This window comes from Gadus chalcogrammus, chromosome 10 (assembly GCF_026213295.1).
Source record: "Gadus chalcogrammus isolate NIFS_2021 chromosome 10, NIFS_Gcha_1.0, whole genome shotgun sequence".
NCBI lineage: Eukaryota > Metazoa > Chordata > Actinopteri > Gadiformes > Gadidae > Gadus > Gadus chalcogrammus.
The window spans coordinates 2,391,174-2,402,633 of NC_079421.1; the positions used below are offsets into that span (position 1 = coordinate 2,391,174).

General features: G+C 49.2%; 1 protein-coding gene across 3 annotated transcripts in view; it reads right to left on the reverse strand.

Annotated features, from left to right (window-relative positions):
- pcdh10b (protocadherin 10b) overlaps window positions 1-10,861 on the reverse strand; it is an 18,809-nt gene extending 7,948 nt beyond the window's left edge. Inside the window, exons 1-3 of one of the 3 annotated variants that reach the window (XM_056600951.1) lie at window positions 7,895-10,861; window positions 6,420-6,478; window positions 6,082-6,188 (exon numbers count right to left, since the gene is read on the reverse strand). In XM_056600951.1, coding sequence (XP_056456926.1) covers window positions 6,082-6,188; window positions 6,420-6,478; window positions 7,895-10,279 — 2,551 coding nt within the window. In that variant the 5' untranslated portion in view covers window positions 10,280-10,861. Of the gene's footprint in view, window positions 1-6,081; window positions 6,189-6,419; window positions 6,479-7,729 lie in introns of all 3 variants that reach the window. The other 2 variants (XM_056600950.1, XM_056600952.1) reach the window with 2 other exon arrangements.
- Window positions 10,862-11,460: the final 599 nt, after the last annotated feature.

Below are 11,460 nucleotides of genomic sequence, written 5' to 3' on the forward strand. Positions count from 1 at the left end.
AAAAGAGACTGAGTGTTATTGTCTCCCTGAATGACTGCAGGTCCTGTCTCGTACCCGTTTTCTGAGCACTTCCACGTGAGCTAATTATGATGTTTTAATGGGTCCTTTTGAAAGCATGCCGCAGAAGAAAAAAAAAAGATCACAATTTTGTGAGAAACACTGAAGGTGTTAACAACGGGTGTTAAGACATAATTCAGTACGGCTATTCAGAGCCGCTCTACGCTTTAAGCCATTCGGTGTCTTCCCTTGAGCCATATGGTCCATCACGTGAATGTTGTCTGTTCGATGCCCCTTGTGTGTTTCGATTCTTTCATGATTGTCTGTGTTTGTTGTGAATGTGGGTCTGGTTTGTTGGTATTTGGATTTAAAATCGGAACTGTTATGCTCCCAGGGATATCTCTCGATAATCCCTTACCATACAGACTGATTAGGCAAGCTAAGACCTCGGATGTCAAATATAAGTGTGAGTGTGTGCGTCTGTGTGCGTGTGTGTGTTTGTGTGTGTGTTTGTTCTAGTGTGTGTGTGTCTTGTCTGTGGCGGTCAGCAAAAGGGGAATTTGCTTTGTTACCAAGCGGATTAATTTGGTTTGCCGTCACAACCTGGAAAAGTGCCAAGTGCTCCTAACAAGAGGGTCTGTTATTAAATATTAAACAACAAACCATAAATAAACTCTCACATTATCTTTTAATATGGCCTTCTACATGAAGGAAGGAAGCCATTAGCCCTTGCACTGCTACATTAAACCAAGCAAAACAAGCTGTCGTCACAAGGATAAACCAGAGCTATAGCTTCATCCTAGAGAGGAAATCACGTGAAGTGATACTCCTCATGGCTATGAGTAGCCTTGTTTCAGCTCAGCAGCAGAGAATCCTATTTAGCTGAAATCACAAAATGGAGGCTCCGTTTAATTCTCAAAATGGGAACAAGGACGGTGGCAGTTAGGCTGAGATAAGGCAGACCGGTCTGTGTACATTCCCACACCGTGCCAACTAGTGCTCAGATACTCCCACATGTTCCCTCTCCATCCATCATTCTCCCGACACACAGGCAGACCCACTATGAGTGTGAGCAAAAAGAAAAACCTAATTCTGATATGACTTGACATTTCTTATTTAAAATAGTGAAATCAAACGCTCTCAATTATGAATAAAATAAAAACATAGGGTCAAAAAAAGAGCCACACTGTTTTTTAACCATAAGATGTATTGTGACTGCCCCACAGTCACAAAAATAAAAGCAAGGCATTGCCGACCAGCGAATAACTCCTTTGCACCTTGGAATGCTAGCTAGTGAAGATCTACGGCAGGCATATATTACAAGACCTTTATCTGACCAGGGCAGTATATCTGGCAAGGGCCTTCAATACTTCACAGACAGAACTGTACGTCCCTCACTTAACACAGAGAGGACAAACAGACCAAAGAGGGAGGGAGAGATATAGCAGTGAAGAGAGAGAGACAGTCAGTCAGACGGACAGAGAGAAAGGGAGAAAGATAACACTGTACAAATGTAATGACCCCTGACACACACACACACACACACCACGGCTGCCCTCCCCCACCCCCCGTCTTTGTAAAAGGCTCATCTCAACTTAGAATTCTGCATGGCAACCAAGTGAGAAAAGGCAAAGTCTCCATAATAACCTTCATTTGGTAATTGGTATGCAGAGGTCTGAAAAAAGAAATGAATTACCGATCAGCGAGCTGTTACCACGCCGATAATGTGAAGCGCAGGCATGAGGGAAGGGATTTAGTCTGGACCTGGAGTTATGTTAAATAACCAGGAGGACAGTGGATAGCTGGCCTCAGAAGCCCTGCATGGAGAGAGTATGAGTATGGTACCATTTAACAGCACTTTGGCTGCTATCGGCTTGGTAAAGCAATAGCTGCAATGCAGGGTTGGAGATAATTAACAGTTTTTTCTATCTATTCTATTTTGGGTTTGTATGCTAAAAGCTGCCTTCAGACCTGCGTGCAACTGGAACATGGCTACAGATCAGGAGACTTGTTTTTTGCTCATTTGAATGATAAATGAAGCAACATATGCATAACGATGTGCAAATGCTTCTCTGCAAAATGATGACATTATCACGAGAAAACGGCTGTACCTTGAATTAACTTCCACTGGAAATGTAAACATGAAACCTTTTGTCCCATTGCATGGAGAGATGTGTTAAAATATGGAAATTGATACCTGCACATATTTGATGACGTTGTGACTGGAGTTTATTATTTTTTTAACTATTTATGCACAACAGTGTGCACAGTAGCACATATTGATTAATACAAAAACAAATTATGGCTTTTGTATAGCTATATGTCTTGCATTAATTTGTATGCAATTAACATTCAAACTAGCAAATTAGCAGAATCCAAAACTGTCACGCAGTGAGTTATGTTCCCCATAATAGACTTGACGGTAATCTTAAATCAGCATTTCTGCTGCCAGACCCTTGAAAGAGGTGACCTCATCAGGAACTTTCAATAGGGCTAGATCTGGGTTTCAAGCAGGCTGGATCACCTATTCTACACACGGTTTGCCGATAAAATATCAATGTCAAAATAAAAAATATTATAAAATGTCCATAAATAAGTATCAAGGGTTAATTGTCTGTTAAAATATGCCTCTCTGTTGCTTCTGCGTGTTCATTATCACAACACTGTAAGCACAACCGTGATCTAAATAAGCTGTCACTTGTTTATTTTTGGTTTGGTTGTTAGAAAAGTATAAACGCATAAATTGCTTTAAATATTTGGAATATCTGCTGATTAGAAGAGCTATTCAGAACCGTCCATACAAACCCATCCTTAACTAAGCCCTTATACCAGCATTGCTTATAGGCTTGTATATATAAACAAAGCTAGATCTACCAGAATATGATGGAGTTGCGTGCTGATTAAAAGCAAAGAGGTTTTGTGAAACTTATTTGTTAACTTTACACAATTACATTTTGTGTATACCCTAGACTATGAAATTCAATTAACACACAGAGAATAATAAGCCTGTATATTTTTCAAAGTGTTGAAGCGCCACACGCTAAGCCAGGCTATCAATTATCCTAATCAAACAAAGACTTAATGCACAACAAATAATCTGTTTAAAGACGCTAAGCTCCCCTGGTGATTCTGCCACAAAGCTAACTGTATCCCATTCGCAACACCAAGGGTACTCAAAGTCAGAGGCAATAAATTGCTGCTGCTTTGGCACCGCTAACTCTGTTAGCCGCACAACCAGAGCTGACCCTTCATGGTCCAGAATAACCAACCACATGTGGCGTGACACTACACAATTACTCAACGTTGCTGCGTTCCCATGATGTACGAAGTAATTCATTATTACGCAGAAAGCAGTTCAACTCCATGCAGCTCTCTCCGAAAGTAGCGATCCACGTGTTTGACACTAAAGTGATACGAATGCAGAGGAGTGTCACTGTGAGTTTTTTCAAAGCTCCGGGGCGGATATTGTTGCCTCTAAGCCCACGCAGGTCACAGCTCGCTAGGCTAGATAAATTTTACACATTTCATCACATTTTTTTAATGGCGTTATTAGCATTGCAGTCATGGCTCAACTGAACGGGTTCTTTGGACACTATTTGTTAATAATTCCCACAGGAAATAATTTAAGACGAAAAGTCCAAATGAATAGATCACGAGATCACAAGCCAATTTCAAATAGTATTGCCCTAATGCCTTCGACTCCCCTCTGACATGATCTATTATAATGAATCACAATGTGAAACTTTCTATCCACATCACACAGCCTTTCTCTGGCACAGAGGGAGCAATGAATGAATGCAGTGATAAAATATGCATTCCAAACTTAGGGAGGAGGGGGGGCCTGGGGTGGGGGGGGGGCATTGTATCTACTGGGGTGTCTGCTGGTGGAGGGGACATTTAAATCAGGGACCTGAATGAGATACTATGGGAGGAATGCCGACAGAGACGGGGGGCTGAAGAGGAGTGAGGTGGATAAAGGAAGAGCTATATATGTAGAAAAACACTGCACAAAAAGAGAAACAAAGGGGGGATGGGTTCCCAGATCAGAGCGTATCTAAGTGAACAAATGAATGAATGAAGAGGTGAATGAATGAGCTGCTTTGTTTAGTTGTGTGTCGTTTCAAAACAAGCCCACTGCCAAGGGGCAAGGCCTCCTCTCATTACCAGGCCCGTCACGTTTCGCCGGGAGGTCCCGGCGTGAAGCTGACCGCCGCTCGGGAGCGCCTGCCTCATTAAGACCGCCGCCACCGCCGCCGCCGCCGCCGTCGCCGTCGTGTTTGCAAACAACACCAGGGGCTTTCATTTCGGACGGCGCCGCTAAAACTGTCCTGCGATGTCGGCAGAGAGAAGGGGACTAGGAGCCGGGCGTCAGCCCCCGAACCAGAGGGAAACGAGGCAAGCAACGCGAGGATAACTCAAATAAACACGGTAATCATTTAGCCCACGGGAAACCGTGCGAGGTGGCTGAGAACGCTGAGGGCGGCCGCAACTCATCGGGCCTTTCTTCTACTTGGGCGGACAGAATGTTAAGCTCTAAATGCAGCCGCGCTGTTGCTATTTCAGCACACACACGCACACAAACGCACGCACACATATAAACACAAACACACACACACACATAAACACACACAAACACACACACACAAACACACACACACACACACACACACACACACGCAAACACACCCACACATAGACACACACACATATAAACACACACACACACATAAACACACACAAACACACACACAAACACACACACACAAACGCACCCACACATAGACACACACGCATATAAACACACACACACACACACAAACACAAACACACACACACAAACACAAACGCACACACACATATAAACACAAACACACACAAACACACACACACAAACACACACACACATATAGACACACACACATATAAACACACACAAACACACACACACAAACGCACACACACATATAAACACAAACACACATAAACACACACACACACACACACACACACACACACATAAACACACACACACAAACACACACACACATATAAACACACACACATACACACAAACACCCCCACACAGACACACACAGGTAGCCTGCTCCACAAGCCTGGTCCAAACCAGCTCCAAGCACCACATCACTAAGTAAAAAGCCCTTTTAGGTCCTGGGGAACAATCGATCGGCGCGTTGAATAGACAGCTCCCACTGCGGGGGGGCAACACTTGACCCCGCAACAAAGAGACTTTATATCACACACACAAATACGCCAAACACACTCATAGGCCAAACACACAGATACGCCAAAACACACACATACCCCAAACACACACACACACATACATACACCAAATACACACACCAAACACACACGTACGCCACACATACATACACCAAACACACGCAGCAAACACACACATACGCCAAACACACACGTTCCCCAAACACAAACATACGCCAAACACACATTCCCAAAACACACACATACGGCACACATAGATATACCAAACACACACATACGCCAAACACACACACACACGCATCACACGCATACACCAAACACACACGTACACCAAACACACACATAAACCACACACAAACATACGTCAAACAAACACATACACCAAACACACACATACAACACACACACACACATACATTCACCAAACAAAGACATACACTCAACACACACATACACACCCACACACACACACAGACACACAAACATACCACACCCCCCACTCCAACACACAGCACAAACACACACACACAGCACACGCACATTAAAACCAAAGGTCCTTTCTTGTTCGTTCACCATCTTGTTCTTTGTACCAAGCCAACCAATTACATTTTTAATTTGTCCTACCTCTCGGTTTGCTAACGAGTGAATCCAGATGGTTGACTCAAAATGACTAGACAGAATGTTTTCACTTCTTAAAACTAGAGCCTCCCCCCCTCCTCTCCTTTCTCTCTCTTTCCTCCCCTCTCCCTGCAACACACACACACACACACACACACACTGACACTGCAGCAGAGACCGCCGCTATCGCCCAGACCCCCCAGCACACACACGTGGACCTACCGGAGGAGTGGCCACGGTTTGTGGCGTCGTGGTCGCTGTCTCCCTGCTCGCTGTCCCCGTGGCCGCTGTCTTTGGAGCTCACCAGGTCGGCCTCCTGGAAGGCAGAGCTGCAGGCAGGAGAAAGGAGGTAGGAGATCACAGAGCGGTTCCCACACGTTTCCCAAAATGATAAATGGTTTCATTTCATGTCATTTCTTTTGTTCGGTCCAGTGTCTTATCTAATAAAGGACTTAGTTTCGGATCGATGCCGTGTGACGCCCCCCTCCGGAACGGAGGCTCTGGTTCTGTTTCTGTGTGTTCAGACTGGGCCTCGAGGCCGGCGGTTCTGTCGTGGTTACCTGTTGACACGCCTCGGCCGATCCACCAGGTAACTGAGTTCGGCTCGCTGGTGTTTGGTCTGGAAACACAAAAGACGAGGGGAGGAGGGGGGGGGCAGTTCAATCAGTGCTCGCCCACATCTTTACATAAAACCATTAGCATAGAGCACGTCCGTCTCAGCAAAATAACCCACAGCCGGAACGGGGAACGGCGTGGTGTCATTCCCCGGCCCGGCGGTGACTTTCTCTTCGGAGACGTGTCTGTGCTGTAGCCTCTTCCACCCGACAGTACACACCACAGACAGTGAAGCGGGTTATGAGATGACGGTATGATTCTGACTGGAAGTAGTTAAGGACGGGCCCTTTGGCAGTTTAGATATTCCTCCTTTCGGGGGGGGGGCCAAGGTGGGTCGCCCCCCCCCCCCCCCCCCCCCCCACAGGGAAGCGTGGCTCACAGATTTGTTGCCAAGGAATAAAATGAAGTGATGCACCTATTCGGGCTGGCACAGCAATAGATGCATCTTTGTTCCAGTGCAACTCAGCAACATCGTGACCAGTATGCCTAATGTGACTGTTGTTCTCCCAAAGGGAATTGCATGTGTGCACACTAACACACACTCTGCAACACACGTGCACGCACGCACACACACACACACACCTGCTATCCAGCACAATCACCGATGCACCCGGTCAAAAAATGCACATCATCCGTAATAAGCACCCTTCAAGGCGACATATTTTAGCATTATTTATTTATGCTTGTTCTAATTCGTCCTGTTACATAAGGGCGGGGTTAAAAGCATTCAGCTCTAAACATAAGCATAAACAGAGCCTTAAAACGCCACGATTGCTATTCTGGGAGTGACTACCCAGAGCTGGCGCCAGAGGCAGAGATGTCAGCCCCTGGTACCCGGGCGTCCTGTTTGCTTCAGGGCCGTTCCGGGATGCCGTGCAGAAGGGAAGCTGTGGCTTTGTATCCAAACTTAACGACAGCACCTTCCATCTTCTAAAGGAAGCTGTTCTAACTATCGACCTCTTAACACTGAGGCATCTGTGGTCCTGGTGCTGATGAAGAACATGAGCTGTATGTAGGAAGAACACACCAGATGGATCCGACAGTCGGATAACAACACATAAGGATGCATCGACTGCTGCATCAACTGGTGTCTCTGTCCAACAGAGCAGCGCCCCGGGTGGACGGTTCATGCAGGACGGGAGGCTGATGGGTTAATGCAGCAGGGGAGCCCGATGGGTTAACAGGTCATTCTCAGACAACACAGTGCATTATGAACAGGGGGAGCGTTAAGGGGGAGCACGCCGAGAGCTCTTACCTCGTGTGATAAAATGCTGCCGTTTGATATGATGTCGGGCTGCTGGTCTGTGTACCCTGTGACTACCGCCCCGCACGGGTTGTGATCCGTGTCTGTGCTCCTAGTCGGACTACACGGCTTTAGGAACATGAGGTCAGTTTTGGCGGACTCTGGAGTCAGACATACCTGGTAGCAATAGTTCTGGTTTTGGTGGTGGGAGCCAAAGCTCCCAGACTCCTCCACGGGGACCTGGGCCGTGTGAGGCCCTCCAGTGTTCACCGTGCTCTGCACCAGCATGATATCAGACTTGCTGAGCTTCTTCTTACGCGCGCGGGCCTGCCTCGAGCAGCAGGAGCTGCTGCCGCCGCCGCCGCCGCCGCTCAGGCAGCAGTCGCTGGCCAGGCAGCTGTATATGTTGAGCTTCTTGTCCTTCTGGCAGCGCACGGCCAGCACGATCATGGCCAGCAGGAAGATGAAGGACACCGAGCCCAGGGCGATGATGAGGATGAGCGTGAGGTCCAGGGTGCCCTCCTTGGCCTTGGACGTCCCGCCCCCGCCGGGCCCGCGGTCGCCCCCGGCCCCGTGGCCATCGGCCACGCTGTCCACCAGCACCACCAGCACGCTGGCGCTGGACGACAGCGGCGGCTGTCCGTGGTCCCGCACCTCGATCAGCAGGTCGTACTGCTGGTGGGGGTCTCGCTTGGCGGAGACCCGCCGCGCCGTCCGCAGCTCGCCCGTCCGCCAGTCCATGCGGAACACGCCGTTCTCGTTGCCCCGCTGGATGCTGTAGGACAGGCGGGCGTTCTCGCCGTCGTCCCCGTCCATGGCCACCACGCGGGTCACCAGGTAGCCCGGCTCGGCCGAGCGCGGCAGGGGTTCCTTGGCCGTGCCGTTCTTGCCGAGGGGCGCCAGTACCAGGGGGATGTTGTCGTTCTGGTCCACGATGATGACTTTGACGGTGGCGTTGGTGGAGAGCTTGGGCCCCCCGCTGTCTCTGGCCTGCACCATGAACGTGAAGTCCTTCAGCTGCTCGTAGTCGAAGGAGCGCAGCGCGTACAGGTAGCCCGTCTCCTCGTTGATGGACACGTAGGTTTTGACGGACATGCCCTGAATGTCACACTCCAGTATGGAGTAATTGATGAGGGCGTTTTGGCCGATGTCCGGGTCCAGAGCGGTCACAGCATGGATATATGCCCCAGGAACGTTGTTTTCCGTCACGTAAACGTCATATATCGGCTGTGTGAATGTCGGTGCGTTGTCATTTTCATCCGACACTTGCACTTTAATTGACTTACTGGTGGCGAGGGAAGGGTTTCCTTTATCCCGCGCAACCACTGTCACCGAGTAGGAGTCCGTCTGCTCTCGGTCCAGGGGTCCGTCGGTCAGGATGGTGAAATAGTTACGAAAGGAGGTTTTTAGTTTGAACGGCACGTCGCCTAGTATCTCCACGATAATCTGTCCGTTCTCCTCGGCGTCTTTGTCCGCCACGCTCAACAGTGCTATGACGGTGCCGGTGGACGCGTTCTCACTCACGGACTCGGTCACGGTGCTGAAGGAGATCTCCGGTGCGTTGTCGTTTGCGTCCACCACTTTCACCAGAACTTTACAATGCGCGGGCACGGCGTTCGGCCCCAGGTCTTTAGCCTGGACGAAGATCTGGAACAGGCTGCTCTCCTCGAAGTCCACCTCGCCGCGCACCTCTATGCGGCCGGTGCGCCCATCGATACTGAACAGGTCCTTGACGCGGTTGGAAATGTGATTGCTGAACGAATACACAACCTCGCCGTTCTGACCTTCGTCTGAATCGGTGGCATTCAGTTGAATTACCAGCGTCCCCACCGGAGCGTTCTCCGGTAGAGTCACCGTGTACACCGGCTGGTCGAACACGGGCACGTTGTCGTTAGAATCCAACACTTTGACCACCAGCAGCGCAGTTCCGGTCCGCGGGGGCTGACCTCCGTCCACGGCGGTCAGCACGTACCTGTGGGCCGCCTGCGTCTCCCTGTCCAGAGGCTTCTCCAAAACCAGCTCTGCGAATTTATTGCCGTCTGTCTGCGTCTGCACGTCCAGGTAGAAGTAGTTGTTGGTGGTGATGTCGTAGGTGCGTAATGCGTTGGATCCCACGTCCGGGTCGAAGGCGCTCTCCAGGGGGAAGCGGGTGCCCGGCGTAGCGCTCTCGGAGATCTCCACCGTGATGTCGGTTTCCGGGAAGCTCGGCGGGTTGTCGTTGATGTCCACCACCTCGATCTCCACGCGGAACAGCTCCAGGGGGTTCTCAAGGAACACCTCCATGTTGAGCTGACAGCTCGCGCTCTGCCTGCAGATGTGCTCGCGGTCAATCTTCTCGTTCACAAAGAGGACTCCGTTCTCCAGGTTGACCTCCAGGTACGGCGTCCGCGAGTTGGGCACCACCTGGAAGCGGCGGGAGGCGAGCTTGGTGAGGTCCAGCCCGAGGTCCTCCGCGATGTTGCCCACCAGGGTCCCGTGGTCTGCCTCCTCGGGCACCGAGTAGCGGATCTGAGAGCGCGCTCCGTGCGCGATGCAGAGCACCGAGAGCAGCAGCCCGATCATCTCCACACCGAACCAACAACTACGAAAACAAGCGCACTGGGCGAACAGACAACAGGTTATTCTATCCTCTTGGATTCAATAAAACGTCATTTCCCTGTCACCTTTTTATTGGAAAAAAAAGTCCACCGCAAACCATCTGAAGTCTTTATAAGGCCAAAGTAGTTAAATGTGTCCGTGTGGATAGTCCCGTATAGAAGGTGACATGGTGGTATGGTTATGTCCAGGTTTGTGCCAAAGCTTTTTCTTCTCAACAAGGTCCGTTGATCTCAGACGCGTCTCCAACGCATTCCGATGAAGCGCTCTCCGACGGAGTTCCAGTGAAGAGGACGAGTTTTAAAAAAGAAGAAAAAGAAGAAGCATAATCCAAACAATTACTTGAAAAACTGCATGTCGTATTCTTAAAATGTCCTTGATACGGACTGGATGATCTGCGCTTTCTGGGTAACGTGGTCCGTGTCTCGCTCGGAGCCTGGCTGGAGCGCAGCGTGTCCTGGCAACTCCACACTGAATGCTGCTCACTCACAAGGATTTGCTTTTTGCGCAACGCGCCTCCCCTAACAGTCGCTGAGGTCGTCCATCAAACCCAAAGCCGTTCACCGATTGGATGGCGACGAAGCCTGTCAACATTGGCCAAACCCATTTATCGCCCCCCCCCCCCCCCCGCGCCTCTCTCTCTCTCTCTCTCTCTCTCTCTCTCTCTCTCTCTCTCTCTCTCTCTCTCTCTCTCTCTCTCTCTCTCTCTCTCTCTCTCTCTCTCTCTCTCTCTCTCTCTCTCTCCCCCCCTACTGTCTCTTTATCCGTAGAATATTTGATCCAAAAGAGATGGAGAACTCGGTGGTAGTGAGAAGTGTGGGAAGTTACTTTAATCCTGTGTCACACATCATGGGTTCACTTGATTGTTATGCACGCTTCCAAAGATCGGCCTTACATTTGGATTGTTATTTATTAATGTATTTATGTAATGATATATGACTTATTATAATCGATAAATAATCATATTATAGGCCGACGCGTATAGAGCCAACTCAGCACAGCTCTTTCGATTAGAGAGTTTACCATCCCTTACATGAATGCACATGTAGGGATTTTTTATGAAACGAAACATTCTCAATCGGTGTATTTATAAGGTTTTGCTTTAATGCCATCCTCTGATAGCCTGGTGGTGATTTAACACGACGGTC